The 18,511-nt window shown below is 41.1% G+C and overlaps 1 protein-coding gene across 4 annotated transcripts in view; it reads left to right on the top strand.

The window, feature by feature from the left end:
* LOC139536759 (nipped-B-like protein B) overlaps window positions 1-18,511 on the top strand; it is a 68,078-nt gene that overhangs the window by 16,348 nt on the left and 33,219 nt on the right. For all 4 annotated transcript variants that reach the window (XM_071337382.1, XM_071337374.1, XM_071337364.1 and 1 more), the window contains exon 5: window positions 18,348-18,459. In XM_071337382.1, coding sequence (XP_071193483.1) covers window positions 18,348-18,459 — 112 coding nt within the window. The remainder of the gene's footprint in view (window positions 1-18,347; window positions 18,460-18,511) is intronic.

Raw genomic sequence — 18,511 nt, 5'->3', positions numbered from 1 at the left:
TATATTTTGGAAAATGAAGGCATAGATGCATTTTTTAACAATTTTCCATCTTAAAAATTAGGTTTAAGTAAAGGCTTTGATTTCTGGATAAACAGATGGAAAAGGGGTCTTAGAAAACATCTACCGGAAAATGTATTAAAAGGTATCACAAATACATCAAAACACAATGATGTTGACGTAAAGACCCCTGCCAACTAATATTTAACACATATTTAGTTTTGGAGAAATTGTTTACCATCTGTAAGTTTAACGCTGCAATATGTAACTTTTTGGGCGACCTGACCAAATTCATATATCTTTAAGGTATTTTCTCTCCCTGATGAGGATAGAGGACAATGAAGTAACAAGTAATGGTAGACCTACCAATTACTGATATAAATTTTGTTGATGAATTATTAAGTGATTCAAACTTGGAAGTCCGTTACCAATCTTTATAGGAATTACTGCCACTGAATTGGCTACAATGGGAAATCACAATAGTCACTAATCACAGTTGGGTCATCTGCTACTGTCCTCCCTTCCGCTGGCATACTGTTATGTTCAGCTCATAACTGTTTTCTTTCTTTCTGTTGTCTGGTGGTCAAACCAAGTGTGTTAAAACCGTCTGAGTCTGGACAACCCCTCCCCCGCTCTCTCTATGCCTCTCACTTTCAAGTTAATGTCACCTCTCCCAGCTCTTACTGACTGACACCTACCCATGAGCCCCCTCTCTTTCCATTTACTCTAACCGGTATCCTCACCCACTGAACACTGACCGACACCGGACGTCCATAGACTTTGAAAAGTAGTTTAAATTTGGTCAGTCCACCCTGGTCTTGATGTTACAGTCCACAGACGGACAGGAATGGACCAAATCTGAACCTATCATAGACTTATGTTTCACATTTTTGGATAGCACAGTGAATAGTAGAGCACAGTACAACACAGTACTGTACAGTGTGTAGAGTACAATACAATACAGTAGAGTATAGTACACTGCTCAAAAAAATAAAGGGAACACTTAAACAACACAATGTAACTCCAAGTCAATGACACTTCTGTGAAATCAAACTGTCCAATTAGGAAGCAACACTGATTGACAATAAATTTCACATGCTGTTGTGCAAATGGAATAGACAAAAGGTGGAAATTATAGGCAATTAGCAAGACACCCCCAAAAAAGGAGTGATTCTGCAGGTGGTGACCACAGACAACTTCTCAGTTCCTATGCTTCCTGGCTGATGTTTTGGTCACTTTTGAATGCTGGCGGTGCTCTCACTCTAGTGGTAGCATGAGACGGAGTCTACAACCCACACAAGTGGCTCAGGTAGTGCAGTTCATCCAGGATGGCACATCAATGCGAGCTGTGGCAAAAAGGTTTGCTGTGTCTGTCAGTGTAGTGTCCAGAGCATGGAGGCGCTACCAGGAGACAGGCCAGTACATCAGGAGACGTGGAGGAGGCCATAGGAGGGCAACAACCCAGCAGCAGGACCGCTACCTCCGCCTTTGTGCAAGGAGGTGCACTGCCAGAGCCCTGCAAAATGACCTCCAGCAGGCCACAAATGTGCATGTGTCTGCTCAAACGGTCAGAAACAGACTCCATGAGGGTGGTTTGAGGGCCCGACATCCACAGGTGGGGGTTGTGCTTACAGCCCAGCACCGTGCAGGACGTTTGGCATTTGCCAGAGAACACCAAGATTGGCAAATTCGCCACTGGCGCCCTGTGCTCTTCACAGATGAAAGCAGGTTCACACTGAGCACATGTGACAGACGTGACAGAGTCTGGAGACGCCGTGGAGAACGTTCTGCTGCCTGCAACATCCTCCAGCATGACCGGTTTGGCGGTGGGTCAGTCATGGTGTGGGGTGGCATTTCTTTGTGGGGCCGCACAGCCCTCCATGTGTTCGCCAGAGGTAGCCTGACTGCCATTAGGTACCGAGATGAGATCCTCAGACCCCTTGTGAGACCATATGCTGACACATGCACATTTGTGGCCTGCTGGAGGTCATTTTGCAGGGCTCTGGCAGTGCACCTCCTTGCACAAAGGCGGAGGTAGCGGTCCTGCTGCTGGGTTGTTGCCTTCCTACGGCCTCCTCCACGTCTCCTGATGTACTGGCCTGTCTCCTGGTAGCGCCTCCATGCTCTGGACACTACGCTGACAGACACAGCAAACCTTTTTGCCACAGCTCGCATTGATGTGCCATCCTGGATGAACTGCACTACCTGAGCCACTTGTGTGGGTTGTAGACTCCGTCTCATGCTACCACTAGAGTGAGAGCACCGCCAGCATTCAAAAGTGACCAAAACATCAGCCAGGAAGCATAGGAACTGAGAAGTGGTCTGTGGTCACCACCTGCAGAATCACTCCTTTTTTGGGGGTGTCTTGCTAATTGCCTATAATTTCCACCTTTTGTCTATTCCATTTGCACAACAGCATGTGAAATTTATTGTCAATCAGTGTTGCTTCCTAAGTGGACAGTTTGATTTCATAGAAGTGTGATTGACTTGGAGTTACATTGTGTTGTTTAAGTGTTCCCTTTATTTTTTTGAGCAGTGTATATTGTACTGAACTATACTCTACTGCAGTGGTTCTCAACTTGTTTTGCCTCACGAAAAATTATCAGAAAATACAATCTGTAAAACAATTTTTAATGCTATATTGATAGTAAATGTAGCAATTAAATGACAAGGGAACATTCCCACCTCTTTCATTGTCAATAATAACATTTTGCCCATATTCTTGATGAAGAATGTTAGTAAGCTCACTGGTTTGAGACCACAAAAATAGCGTTGCTAATAGCTCAATATTGAAAATACTGTGATTGAAGTTTTTTAATGATTTGAAAATCTAAATTGATTATCATTTATACACACTTTCTACCATAAGTTGTTTAAGTTCGGACTGGAGAATTTATTCATTGTAATAAATGAAAAATCAAATATATATATGTATGTATGTATGTATATTTATATATTTCTTTACTCGGACACCCTCGATCCATTCAAGACCTCGGTTGCGACCCACCAGTTGAGAATCGCTGCTCTATTGAGCTCTGATGTCCAAACTTGTGGAACATGAGTAGCATTGATATGTATAATTATTACATTTCTGTTTAGTGTTTAGACCCATGATGTACTGTTATTCCGTTACTGGGTGTAAATCCACTTCACTTACTGTAGTTGAATAACAAAAATATATTTTTTACCTCAAGGTGTCATGTCATAGCTGACCCCATTCTTTCTGCAGACATCTTTGAATCTTAATTCGGAGTAGGGCTGGGCGGTATACAGTATTTTACCATATACCGGTATTTATGCACGGACCGGTTTGAGTTTTTACTTTACCTTCTATAACAGTATTTGACTGTTTGGTTTGTTAAATGTGATACGCCGTGTGTAACGTCCATTTTTGTAGTTTACTCCGCTACTTGAGTCATCCCTCCCCTCTTTCTCTCTCTCCATGCCGCTTTCCACACAGACCTAGTCCCACCCCAATCAAGGATTGCATTTGTTGTTGCTTGACCACGAGACACTTTAGTTCACTCTACATGGTCAATGCAGCACATGCAACAATGTTGATGACAACGATGTTGTTTCCACTTTGATCTTAACATAAATCCACAAGCGTTCTATAATTACAATATTAGTTTGTGTTTCTCACATCTGCAAACAGCTAGTTTGAAATTTCTTAGCAAGTTAAGCCAAATCGTGTTAGCCACTAATGCTAGTCACTAGTTAGCTGGCTAAAAGTACTGAGTCAAACGTAGCTAGCTAATACAGCCTTTGATACCAGTACTGGTGGAGGCTTAAATCAGCATGTTGTTTGTGCAACAGTATCTTCTAAATCAAAGAGGAAAGGCAAAGCATGAATATGTTGGCTATATGAATAAATATTTAATGTAGCCAAAGATTATAGGGTCCCCTAGAACATCACTTTGGTTCCTACCCGGTCACAATAACTTGTCCATGGCATTTTCATTCGTTGTCATGTCAAACAACACTGTATTCAAAGTGCCCACTATTATTTCTATTTTAACTATAGAATTATAATAAACATTCTATTTCCATGATTCCAAAAGTTCACCCAAGTGTTTTGATCTAAATCGCAATACAGTAATCCCTCGTTTATCGCGGGGGTTACGTTCCGAAAATGACCCGCGATAAGTGAAATCCGCGAAATAGAAAACTTCTTTTTTTTTTACAATTAGCAACTATTACATGTATACAAATACAGTGACTCACGTGTAGGCCGTTTCACTGCTCTTCAGACTGGGCCGCTGCATCCTGACTGCGCTCTGCAGTGTTCTCTTCTTCTGAAGCCCGCGGTGCAGGTGTGTTTGTTCGGGAGAAGAGCATAGTGATAGGCAGCTGTTGTCGCTCTTTTTTCTTCTTTGCAAAAAGATCCTTGTACACCGACATGCCACCATCGATTACGTTGGAGAACTGTAATGAACGGCTCATCAAAGGGTCCCATTCCTCAGCTACTCGCTTAAGTTCAGTGGCCATTCGCACCATGGTTGCTAAGCGACCAAGCGTTAGTCCTTCCTTCCTTCCTGGCCAACTTAATGTAAATTTGCCAAGCTGTTTTATGTACGTACACATAACTGCACGAGACGACAAAATGATAGCACAATTCGTAGCATGTTTTGATACAAGAAGCGGGAGTGAGTTTTTAGCGAATCAGAATGCAGAGCACAATGCACCAAAAAAAAATAAAAAATGCATTATGAAAATCCGCGAAATAGCGAATCCGCGATAAGTGAACCGCGAAGTGGCGAGGGATCACTGTATTTGGTTAAAATAAGGCCTAGTATTTTTGCCCATATCATGGCAGTGTGGAAATTATCTCAAATGAGTGCAGGAAATGCAGAAATTGATGGAAATGCAGGAAATTATTTAAGTTGAATTGAACAGTATAAAACAATCCGAATGGAGAAATACCCATTTCAAATCATTTAGAATATATGTATTGCCACCCGAGGGTCACGCACTACTCATAAAGCAAATTTAGAACTTTTATTAATCAAAAACATAAAATACCGTCAACAGTTTGAAAAATACCATGATATGATATTTTGGACATATCGTCCTGCCCTAATTCGGAGCAGATATTTAAAGAGTTTTTGGGAAATGTGGTTTTACTGTAATTCTGTTACCGAAGTTTGCATCTGCACAGTTCTTCCACTAAATTCGTTTTTGTAAATGTGTCTGTGGAAATTGTTTAAAGTAGTCCTTGTGCATAGAGTTGTATGGTTTGTTGAACTTTGAAATCAATCTTTTTTGTTTGGCATACATTTTAAAGTGAAAAAAAACAGAGTCAAATCGTAATTCCGTTATCGTGGAATTGACCATAAACTTTTGGCCTCCTATCTGACATTCAGCTTTGGTGCTCTCCGCTCTGTCTACAATCTACATTGTTCTCTTGCATTATGTTAATAGTCTACCTACCACATATTTATTGAAATAGGCTATGGCAAATAGAAATAGGCCATATGGTATGTCGTCTGGCTCTGCGATGCCCTAACGTGCTAGCTTTACTGCACGGTATCAGTCAAGATCAAATAGGCTAAACTATCATCTGTCACATCACAATGTCGTCACCATCGACGATGACTCGAGCATCGTTGATTTACGATTCTGTTGTAATATTGCCCAACACTATTGGACAGTGCAAGAAGCGATTTCAGACAGCGATACCAGCGGTCCTGAGAGCTAGAGAGAATCTGGTGACAAACTGGTGTCTTGTTGCTGGTGCTATGGGAGAATAGTGTTGTCTGCACTGGTGGTTGGGGGGAATTGTGTATGCACAGACAGTTGAGGCTGGTGCTAGCAGTGTTTTCTATAAGCGCCGGCTGTCAATAAGACTCATTGTCAGCCAGCCACTTTTTCCACTTCATAAATTAACAAGGCAACAGTAAACATGTTGTGCCCCACAAATTATGAAGCCCGCCCCCTTGGGCCATTTAGCGGATTTTTTTTAATGCAGGATCTCTTTGGCAAGACTCATCGTTTACCCAAATGTTGTCAAAATCGAGCCAGTGTTGTCTGAGATATTGTGTGGGTTAGCTACACTCATCCCTGAGTATGTGTGCCAAATGTAATCACTCTGAGTTAAACAGATCAAGAGATATAAACATGTACCATTATATCGCCACCGTGTGGACGAAATGATTGTTCTTGCATATGTTGGGTCTTGACAGTGTTTGCAACTTGTGTACCAATGGTTGGTTACAATACAAATGTCCTTGACTGATTTATGTGCTAGACCACGTGAATGTTTATTGGTCAATAGCAGCCATATTGTTTTAGAAAATATTGCGTTGACAGAGTGCGAGACCTTTGGCCATAGATGCCACATATCAAGTTTCATGCAGATCGGTCATTCAGTGCCAGAAGTGTAGCCTTTTAAGTGTTTTTCATAAAATTCTAAATGATGGGTGCCAGATGCAAATGTGTTCCTTGTGAGGAGAGGGACCTACAGTGCATTCGGAAAGTATTCAGACCCCTTGACCCTTTCCACATTTTGTTACGTTACAGCCTTATTCTAAAATGGATTAAAAACATTTTTTCCATCATCAATCTACGCACAATACCCCATAATGGCAAAGCAAAAACACATTTTTAGAAATTTTAGCAAATGTATTAAATAAAAGAAAACCGAAATATCACATTTACATAATTATTCAGACCCTTTACTCAGTACTTTGTTGAAGCACATTTGGCAGTGATTAAATCCTTGAATCTTCTTGGGTATGACGCTATAAGCTTGGCACACCTGTATTTGGGGAGTTTCTCCCATTCTTCTCTGCAGATCCTCTCAAGCTCTGTCAGGTTGGATGGGGAGCATCGCTGCACAGCTATTTTCAGGTCTCCAAGATGTTCGATTGGGTTCAAGTCTTGGCTCTGGCTGGACCACTCAAGGACATACAGAGACTTGTCCCAAAGCCACTCCTGTGTTGTCGTGGCTGTGTGCTTAGGGTCATTGTCCTGTTGGAAAGTGAACCTTCGCCCCATTCTGAGGTCTTGAGCACTCTGGAGCAGGTTTTCATCAAGGATCTCTCTGTGCTTTGCGCCGTTCATCTTTCCTCCAAACCAGTGTTTCCTCTGGAAAATGTGTTAGCTGTGTGGGGAAACTTAGCGGGGGTCGGGGAGGTCCCCCCTCAAAACAAAATATATATAAGTACTGAAAATATTGGTTCTAGTGACTTAATAAAAAAGAAACCCTCTGAAATATAATTTCCATTCCCATAAATTAGCTCAATAACGTATTGGTAAAATTATTATAGTATACAGGATGCAATTTAAGGTTGAGTGCTGCAGCTATATAAAGAAACACAACAGAGACCTTCTTTCTGAAATATAAAAGTTTATCTTGACAAAATTAACAGAGGACAATTTGACTGAGCATGAGTTGATTTGATTTGAATTAGAGCCAACTAATTTATGTTTATCACAAAAGGAGGGTGTTGGAAATCTCTCCAGGTTTTGACAAAAACCTAGTTCTGACATAGTTTTCAGCCTTTGTCAGAGCACTTTATTCTTCTGGGCTTTTGGATGATGGAGAGCTGCATGCAGGCGGCAAGATGCTCTCCCTGCAGTCTGTTCCTCAAATATTTTTTGACCTGAAATAACAGAAAGAATAAGAAGAGAAGGGGGAGGGACTAAGAGGATCTACTTTCACATTTAAATGTAATTGTTTCTTCATGGCTTGGTTTTTGCTCTGACATGCACTGTCAACTGTGGGACCTTATATAGACAGGTGTGTGCCTTTCCAAATCACGTTCAATCAATTGAATTTACCACAGGTGGACTCCAAGTTCAAGGATGATCAATGGAACCAGGATGCACCTGAACTCAAGTTTGAGTCTCATAGCTATGAGTCTGAATACTTATGGAAATACGGTATTTCTGTTTTTTATTTTTAATACATTTGCATTATGAGAATTTTAAAATCCATTTTAGAATAAAAATGTGGGAAGGGGTCTGAATACTTTCTGAATGCACTGTATGTACTGAATTTCATGACTTTAGGTCAAACGGGGTGAGTGGCGTGACCTTTCAAATTTTGCATTTTCAATGTCTTGTTATAGCGCCACATCTGGCCAATCGCTGTACTTTTGTAAATGCTAGATCTCTATGGCAAGACTCAACATTCACCCAAGTTTAGCTAAAATCGGGCCAGTGCTGTCATTGATTTCACGTGCGTCTAATGCCCTGTACACATCGTGACGCATTTCATTACGCAATACATCATTTTCACAGAGTCTTGCCCAGCTACAGAACGCACAAGTGTTTATTTATTTATTTATTTTTATTTCACCTTTATTTAAACAGGTCGGCCAGTTAAGAACAAGTTTTCATTTACAACTGCGACATGGCCAAGATAAAGCAAAGCAGTGCGACAAAAAACAACACAGAGTTACACATGGGATAAGCAAACGTACAGTCAATAACACAATAGAAAAATCTATGTACAGTGTGTGCAAATGTAGTAAGATTAGGGAGGTAAGGCAATAAATAGGCCATAGTGGCGAAATAATTACAATTTAGCATTAACACTGGAGTGATAGATGTGCAGATGATGATGTGCAAGTAGAGATACTGGGGTGCAAAAGAGCAACAAAAAAATAAATAACAATATGGGGATGAGTTAGTTGGGTGTGCTATTTACAGACGGGCTATGTACAGGTACAGTGATCGGTAGGCTGCTCTGACGGCTGATGCTTAAAGTTAGTGAGGGAGATATAAGTCTCCAGCTTCAGTGATTTTTGCAATTCGTTCCAGTCATTGGCAGCAGAGAACTGGAAGGATAGGCGGCCAAAGGGGGTGTTGGCTTTGGGGATGACCAGTGAAATATACAGTTGAAGTCGGAAGTTTACATACACCTTAGCCAAATACATTTAAACTCAGCTTCACAATTCCTGACATTTAATCCTAGTTAAAATTCCCTGTCTTAGGTCAGTTAGGATCACCGCTTTATTTTAAGAATGTGAAATGTCAGAATGATAGTAGAGAGATTGATTTATTTCAGCTTTTATTTCTTTCATCGCATTCCCAGTGGGTCAGAAGTTTACAAACACTCAATTAGTATTTGGTAGCATTGCCATTAAATTGTTTAACTTGGGTCAAACGTTTCAGGTAGCATCCACAAGCTTCCCACAATAAGTTGGGTGAATTTTGGCCCATTCCTCCTGACAGAGCTGGTGTAACTGAGTCAGGTTTGTAGGCCTCCTTGCTCGCACACGCTTTTTCAGTTCTGCCCACAAATGTTCTATGGGATTGAGGTCAGGGCTTTGTGATGGCCACTCCAATACCTTGACTTTGTTGTCCTTAAGCCATTTTGCCACAACTTTGGAAGTATGCTTGGGGTCATTGTCCATTTGGAAGACACATTTGCGACCAAGCTTTAACTTCCTGACTGATGTCTTGAGATGTTGCTTCAATATATCCACATAATTTTCCCTTCCTCATGAAGCCATCTATTTTGTGAAGTGCACCAGTCCCTCTTGCAGCAAAGCACTCCCACAACATGATGCTGCCACTCCCGTGCTTCACGGTTGGGATGGTGTTCTCCAACTTTGCAAGCCTCCCTCTTTTTCCTCCAAACATAACAATGGTCATTATGGCCAAACAGTTCTATTTTTGTTTCATCAGACCAGAGGACATTTCTCCAAAAAGTATGATCTTTGTCCCCATGTGCAGTTGCAAACTGTAGTCTGGCTTTTTTATGGCGGTTTTGGAGCAGTGGCTTCTTCCTTACTGAGCAGCCTTTCAGGTTATGTCGATATAGGACTTGTTCTACTGTGGATATAGATACTTTTGTACCGGTTTCCTCCAGCATCTTCACAAGGTCCTTTGCTGTTGTTCTGGGATTGATTTGCACTTTTCGCACCAAAGAACGTTCATCTCTAGGAGACCAAACGCGTCTCCTTCCTGAGCGGTATGACGGCTTCGTGGCCCCATGGTGTTTATACTTGCGTGCTATTGTTTGTACAGATGAATGTGGTACCTTCAGGCGTTTGGAAATTGCTCCCAAGGATGAACCAGACTTGTGGAGGTCAACAAATCTTGGCTGATTTTCTTTTGATTTTCCCATGATGTCAAGCAAAGAGGCACTGAGTTTGAAGGTGGGCCTTGAAATACATCCACAGGTACACCTCCAATTGACTCAGGCTAATTGACATCATTTATCAGAAGCTTCTAAAGCCATGACATCATTTTCTGGAATTTTCCAAGCTGTGTAAAGGCACAGTCAACTTAGTGTATGTAATCTTCTGACCCACTGGAATTGTGATACAGTGAATTATAAGTGAAATAATCTGTCTGTAAACAATTGTTGGAAAAATTGCTTGTGTCATGCACAAGGTAGATGTCCTAATCGACTTACCAAAACTATAGTTTGTTAACAAGAAATTTGTGGAGTGGTTGGAGAACGAGTTTGAATGACTCCAACCTAAGTGTATGTAAACTTTCGACTTCAACTGTACCTGCTGGACCGCGTGCTACGGGTTGGTGTTGCTATGGTGACCAGTGAGCTGAGATATGGCGGAGCTTTACCTAGCAAAGACTTATAGATGACCTGGAGCCAGTGGGTTTGGTGACAAATATGTAGCGAGGGCCAGCCAACAAGAGCATGCAGGGGTGGGTAGTATATGGGGCTTTGGTGACAACACGGATGGCACTATGATAGACTACAACCAATTTGCTGAGTAGAGTGTTGGAGGCTATTTTGTAAATGACATCGCCGAAGTCACGGATCGGTTGGTTGGTCAGTTTTACGGGGCTATGTTTGGCAGCATGAGTGAAGCAGGCTTTGTTGTGGAAATAGGAAGCCGATTCTAGATTTAGTTTTGGATTGGAGATGCTTAATGTGAGTCTGGAAGGAGAGTTTACAGTCTAACCAGACACCTAGGTATTTGTAGTTGTCCACATATTCTAAGTCAGAACCGTCCAAAGTAGGGATGCTAGTCGGGCTGGCGGGTACGGGCAGTTTTCCTAGCATTTAAGAGCACTTGGAGGCCATGGAAGGAGTGTGGTATGGCATTGAAGCTCATTTGGAGATTTGTTAACGCAGTGTCCAAGGAAGGGCCAGATGTATACATAATGGTGTCGTCTGCACAGAGGTGGATCAGAGAATCACCAGCAACAAGAGCGACATCATTAATGTATACAGAGAAAAGAGCCGGCCCGAGAATTGAACCCTGTGGCACCCCTATAGAGACTGCCAGAGGTCCGGACAACATGCCCTCCGGTTTGACACACTGAACTCTATCTGAGAAGTAGTTGGTGAACCAGGCGAGGCTGTCATTTGAGAAGCCAAGGCTATTGAGTCTACCGATAAGAATGTAATGATTGACAGAGTCAAAAGCCTTGGCCTGGTCAATGAAAACGGCTGCACAGTACTGTCTTTTATCAATGGAGGTTATAATATTGTTTAGGACCTTGAGCGTGGCTGAGGTGCACCCGTGACCAGCTCGGAAACTAGATTTGATATAGTTCTACAACAGTTTGGGTCTAGAGTGTCTCCCCCTTTGAAGAGGGTGATGACCGCGGAAATGTTCTAATCTTTAGGGATCTCAGACGATACGAAAGAGAGGTTGAACAGGCTAGTATTAGGGGTTGCAACAATTTTGGCGGATAATTTTAGAAAGAGAGGGTCCTGATTGTCCAGCCCTGCTGATTTGTAAGGATCCAGGTTTTGCAGCTCTTTCAGAACATCAGCTATCTGGATTTGGGTGAAGGAGAAGCGGGGGGGGGGGGCTTGGGCATGTTGCTGCGGGGGTTGCAGAGCTGTTGGTAGGGGTTAGAGGTCGACCGATTAATTAGGGCCGATTTCAAGTTTTCATAACAATCGGTAATCAGCATTTTTAGATGCCGATAACGGCCAATTACATTGCAATCCACGAGGAGACTGCGTGGCAGGCTGACCACCTGTTACCCGAGTGCAGCAAGGAGCCAAGGTAAGTTGCTTGATAGCATTACACTTATAAAAAACAATCAATCTTAACATAATCACTAGTTAACTACACATGGTTGATGGTATTACTAGTTAACTAGCTTGTCCTGCATTGCATATAATCAATGCGTAGCCTGTTAATTTATCATCGAATCACAGCCTACTTCGCCAAACGGGTGATGATTTAACAAAAGCGCATTCTTGTCAGGGTATTTGCGGCAGTTTTGGCCATCTGGCTCGTTGCGAACTGTGTGATGACCATTTCTTCCTAACAAAGATCGTAATTAATTTGCCAGAATTTTACATAATTATGACATAACATTGAAGGTTGTGCAATGTAACAGCAATATTTAGACTTAGGGTTGCCACCCGTTATATAAAATACGTAACGGTTCTGTATTTCACTGAAAGAATAAACGTTTTGTTTTCTAAATAATAGTTTCCGGATTTGACCATATTAATGACCTATAGCTCGTATTTCTGTGTGTTTATTATATAATAATTAAGTCTATGATTTGATATTTGATAGAGCAGTCTGACTGAGCGGTGGTAGGCAGCAGCAGGCTCATAAGCATTCATTCAAACGGCACTTTCCTGCATTTCGCAGTGCTTGAAGCACAGCGCTGTTTATGACTTCAAGCCTATCAACTCCCGAGATTAGGCTGGCAATACTATAGCGCCTATAAGAACATCCAATAGTCAAAGGTACATAAAATACAAATGGTATAGAGAGAAATAGTCCTATAATTCCTATAATAACTACAACCTAAAACTTCTTAACTGGGAATATTGAAGACTCATGTTAAAAGGATCCATCAGCTTTCATATGTTCTCATGTTCTGAGCAAGGAATTTAAACATTAGCTTTTTTACATGGCACATATTGCGCTTTTACTTTCTTCTCCATCTGCATTTTTTAAACCAAAGTGAACATGTTTCATTATTTGAGACTAAATGTATTTTATTTATCAGTTATATTAAGTTAAAATAAAAGTGTTCATTCAGTATTGTTGTAATTGTCATTATTACAAATATATATCAAAAAATCGGCTGATTAATTGGCATCGTCTTTTTTTGTCCTCCAATAATCGGTATCGGCGTTGAAAAATCATAATCGGTCGACCTCTAGTAGGGGTAGCCAGGTGGAAAGCATGGCCAGCCATAGAAAAATGCTTATTGAAATTCTCAATTATTGTGGTTTTATCGGAGGTGACAGTGTTTCCTAGCCTCAGTGCAGTGGGCATTTGGGAGGAGGTGCTCTTATTCTCCATGGATTTTACGGTGTCCCAAAACTTTTTGGAATTGATGCTCCAGGATGCAAATTTCTGTTTCAAAAAGCTATCCTTAGCTTTCCTAACTGACTGTGTATATTGGCTCCTGACTTCCCTGAAAAGTTGCATATCGCGGGGGCTATTCGATGCTAATGTAGTACGCCACAGGATGTTTTTGTGCTGGTCAAGGGCAGTCAATTCTGGAGCGAACAAAGGGCTATATCTGTTCTTAGTTCTACATTATTTGAATGGGGCATGCTTATTTAAGATGGTGAGGAAAGCACTTTTAAAGAACAACCAGGCATCCTTTACTGACGGGATGAGGTCAGTATCCTTCCAGGATAGGTGTAGTGTTTGTAACGCAAGATGGAGGAGACCCTGTCTCTCGTCAGATCACATTTTTGGGGGGAGATTGCGAAAAATGACCTTTTCATTCAAGACAGGATAAATATATTGTTTCAGGTGATAATAAAACAGAGTGGACTAGATTTCGTTTTTGCCACAATACAGTAAATCGAAAGAGTAGACTACTAGTTTTTCTGACTAGATTACTTATCTACAGCCTTCCCTCAAAGTCCCTCCCACAGTGATTGATTGACAGATCTGAAACCCTATTGACTCTGTGACTCACAAACATCCTGCCCCTCCCCTGACAATCCCACCCACAGTGATTGATTGACAGGCCAAATTGTTAAAGGGATAATTCACCCAAATTACCCAGCTTGGAACTCCCTGGCTGGCTACTTTTTCGATTTGGATGGCTACTCCATGTACTTACGGAAAACACTGTGCCGGTAGGGATCCACTCTGTACTGTACTGTACTGTGCTGAGATTGGGATACAGAGCCAGACTGAATCCTCTGAAGGCATTACTGGTTCTTGGAACCTCATGTCTGAGATGGTTTGTCATCCACAGTCATGCATATTAGTTTTATAACCTCTGTTCCCGAGCTTCTGTTGCATTCGTCATCATCGGGATAATTTAAATAGCTTATCACTGTCTCGCTCATGATCTGTTTTTCTTAACGGTTATTTTTTATGTATGTGTGATTTTTGGTTAAGGACCTTGATTAGGCAAGGTAATTGTGTTATGATGATGACAGACTTGGTGCCGCTCCTTTGTCATCTCTTCCTTCTGAATGACCCAGGCCATTTGCATCTTCTCTAGTGAAATGTCTCACAAACTATGGCCTGACGCTGTGCTGCTGATGCTGTGCAGTTGTACTCAACAATGAATCAAGCTCACTGTAAACTGTTATGTTACTATAACCTCCTGCATTCCGCTGAACTCTTCAAGGGATACTTCCCCAGAGCCGGATGAACTCGTGTAGACCATTTTTATGTCTCTGCCTCCCGTACGAAGGAAGTTAGAGGTTGTTTCGTGAGCCAATGCTAACTAGCATTTATATAATGCAAAGACTGGAAGTCTTTGGGCACAAACCACTCAGATAATTGAGTGAGGATCAGAAAGGATCTCATGCAGTGTCGCTGCTGGAATAACATGTTAGTCGGGATGTAATGTATTTAGATACAGTTGAAGTCGGAAGTTTACATACACTTAGGTTGGAGTCATTAAAACTCGTTTTTCAAGCACTCCACAAATTTCTTTTTAACAAACTATAGTTTTGGCAAGTCGGTTAGGACATTTACTTTCTGCATGACACAAGCAATTTTTCCAACAATTGTTTACAGACAGATTATTTCACTTATAATTCACTGTATCACAATTCCAGTGGGTCAGAAGTTTACATACACTAAGTTGTCTGTGCCTTTAAACAGCTTGGAAAATTCCACAAAACGATGTTATGGCTTTAGAAGCTTCTGATAGGCTAATTGACATAATTTGAGTCAGTTGGAGGTGTACCTGTGGATGTATTTCAAGGCCCACCTTCAAACTCAGTGCCTCTTTGCTTGAGATCATGGGAAAATCAAAAGAAACCAGCCAAGACCTCAGAGAAAAATCAGCCAAGATTTGTTGACCTCCACAAGTCTGGTTCATCCTTGGGAGCAATTTCCAAACGCCTGAAGGTACCACGTTCATCTGTACAAACAATAGTATGCAAGTATAACCACCATGGGACCACGCAGCCATCATAGCGCTCAGGAAGGAGACGCATTCTGTCTTCTAGAGATGAACGTACTTTGGGTCGAAAAGTGCAAATCAATCCCAGAACAACAGCAAAGGACCTTGTGAAGATGCTGGAGGCACCGGTACAAAAGTCTCTATATCCACAGTAAAACGAGTCCTGTATCGACATAACCTGAAAGGCCGCTCAGCAAGGAAGAAGCCACTGCTCCAAAATCACCATTAAAAAAGCCAGACTACAGTTTGCAACTGCACATGGGGACAAAGATCATACTTTTTGGAGAAATGTCCTCTGGTCTGATGAAACAAAAATAGAACTGTTTGGCCGTAATGACCATCGTTATGTTTGGAGGAAAAAGGGGGAGGCTTGCAAGCTGAAGAACACCATCCCAACCGTGAAGCACAGGAGTGGCAGCATCATGTTGTGGGAGTGCTTTGCTCCAGGAGGGACTGGTGCACTTCACAAAATAGATGGCGTCATGAGGGATGAAAATGATGTGGATATATTGAAGCAACATCTCAAGACGTCAGTCAGGAAGTTAAAGCTTGGTCGCAAATGTGTCTTCCAAATGGACAATGACCCCAAGCATACTTCCAAAGTTGTGGCAAAATGGCTTAAGGACAACAAAGTCAAGGTATTGGAGTGGCCATCACAAAGCCCTGACCTTAATCCTATAGAACATATTTGGGCATAACTGAAAAAGCGTGTGGGAGCAAAGTAGCCTACAAACCTGACTCAGTTACACCAGCTCTGTCAGGAGGAATGGTCCTAAATTCACCCAACTTATTGTGGGAAGCTTGTGGAAGGCTACCTGAAACGTTTGACCCAAGTTAACAATTTAAAGGCAATGCTACCAAATACTAATTGAGTGTATGTAAACTTCTGACCCACTGAGAATGTGATGAAAGAAATAAAATCTGAAATATATCATTCTCTCTACAACTATTCTGACATTTCACATTCTTAAAATAAAGTGGTGATCCTAACTGACCCAAGACAGGGAATTTTTACTAGGATTAAATGTCAGGAATTGTGAAAAACTGAGTTTAAATCTATTTGGCTAAGGTATATGTAAACTTCCGACTTCAACTGTACGTATCAAATCGTCTTGAAAAGGAAATATGTACATCCCTACCTAATAGTTTTGAGTGAGGTCTTCTATCGCCCACTGATATAAATAGGACACCCCTCTGTCTTGTTCTGGAGGTTTCCTTAGGGCAATTCCATGCTAGCGGAGTGACGCTGATAGTCAGATTTTTTGCTTTAAAATATATGTCAAACAAAAACCAATGATTGCAAAGTTAAACAAACCATACTACTCTAAGCACAAGGGCTGGGGTTGGGCGATATGGCCAAAATATATCACAATATTCGTCAAATGTTAATGTATTTTGTGTTTTTGAATAATATAAGTTATAAATATGCTTCATGAGTAGTACATGACCATAGGGTGGAACATATATATTTTTTATTAAGTGGGATTAATTCTCTTCTGTTTATACTGTTCAATCAAACTTCAACCGAAAATAATTTTCAGCATTTTTATAAATTACTGCGTTTTCTGCACTCAATTGTTATAATTTCCTGTTTTGTTTATGTATTCCTTTTTTCAATGTTTTTTTTTCCTTTATCAGAATAACTATTCTTCTCTATAACTAGGTTTCCATCCAATTAGCCATAGATTTCCATGTGAATATTCTAAAATCTGCATAAAACAATATGCGCAATTTCTGTGCATGATGACGTAGTGCACATAAAAATAACGGTTGAGGTTAAATTCATATGTGCCGATTGGAAAAATACAAGTTAAATGGGTTTCCATTGCATTTTAATCTCTAGTGATTGTTTTGTCACAAACTGTTGCACTATATAGCAAACATGCCCACTCTGTTCTTGGCACATGCGCTCTAGCCAACGATTCGCGCATACAGTGCGGGTAGGCTACCTGCATTATGAGATTATTATGGATAAGAGCAATAATTTTTTTATTTGTCAAATGGCAGCCAAATATCATGTCACCAGAATAAGATATTTATTGGAAGGGAGCATCAAGCTCATGTGCACTTTCACCACCCTGTGAAGTTCATCACAACTTATTTCATCTGTAGCCTAATAAACTGCATGGTTTACCGAGTTGTAGTGGAAGGACCAAGTTTACTTCGATATTATGGTTATTTTATAAATATTTTCTGCAGAAAGGCGTTTCCACCACTATTTTTCACATTATTAATTTTACAGACATAAAAAGATCCCACCATGTCAAACAAAGTAATTGTCTGTCGGCATTTATAAAATTGTACCGGCATATCCTGTTTCCATCAGCCTAGTCATGACTTTTTTCATGTGTCCGGTAATTCATCCGCATGAAATGGTTGGATGGAAACCTGGTTTATGACCATGTATTTTCAATGCATTTAATGGCAGTTCTTACTTTCGCCACAAGTAGCAGTGTGCAGATTTCTAGGGTTCTTTTTAGCACCCACATTGCCTCAAAGGCAAGTTTCACGGCAAAAAAGTACATGTGCACTATTTCGGCTCCTGCACTGCCCCACAAGCATGATTCATGGCAAAAAAAAGTACCTAATATGCGCTCCAGAAGCTCTTGCTGGGAAAGTTAACAGTTCTCCGCTGTTAGCAGTCTCTTACTGGCGGTAAGAACGGATGATTGCCATCATTGTTCGAGTTTCATCACTCAATTATTACATTTAGCAAACCAAACATTGAAATACCGTTATGTAAGGTAAAGTAAAAATCCAAACCGGTCCGTGCATTAAATATGGTTTACCGCCCGGCCCCAACAAGGACTACTTTTAACAATTTCCACAAACATTTACTTGAACAGTGCAAATGCAAAGTTTGGTAACAATTGACAGTTTGTGCTAGACTCCCACGGAGTGTTTAATTTTGCAATAATTGTTTTTTATTTGACATACATTTTGTGTGAAGAATCTGAGTCTGTGTCCCTCTGTTACCGTGGAATTGCCCCGCAGTATTGGTGCTGTGCACTGGTCTTCTCTACTCCTCTTTAACCACATCTCTTATTTTCATCTGATAGATATAATGCAGCAGCCAATGATGCCGCAGTACAAGATGTCCCAGAATTCCATGCATGGGAGTCCGGCGTCGACAAACTACCAGCAAACCACTATCTCACACAGCCCTTCTAGGTTTGACAATAAATTGCTCGTTCAATTTTCTGTAATGTTACAGTGAGTCCTC

This window comes from Salvelinus alpinus, chromosome 1 (assembly GCF_045679555.1).
Source record: "Salvelinus alpinus chromosome 1, SLU_Salpinus.1, whole genome shotgun sequence".
Lineage (NCBI taxonomy): Eukaryota > Metazoa > Chordata > Actinopteri > Salmoniformes > Salmonidae > Salvelinus > Salvelinus alpinus.
Note: the sequence above shows the minus strand (reverse complement) of the source record. Positions and strands in the feature narration are given on the sequence as shown.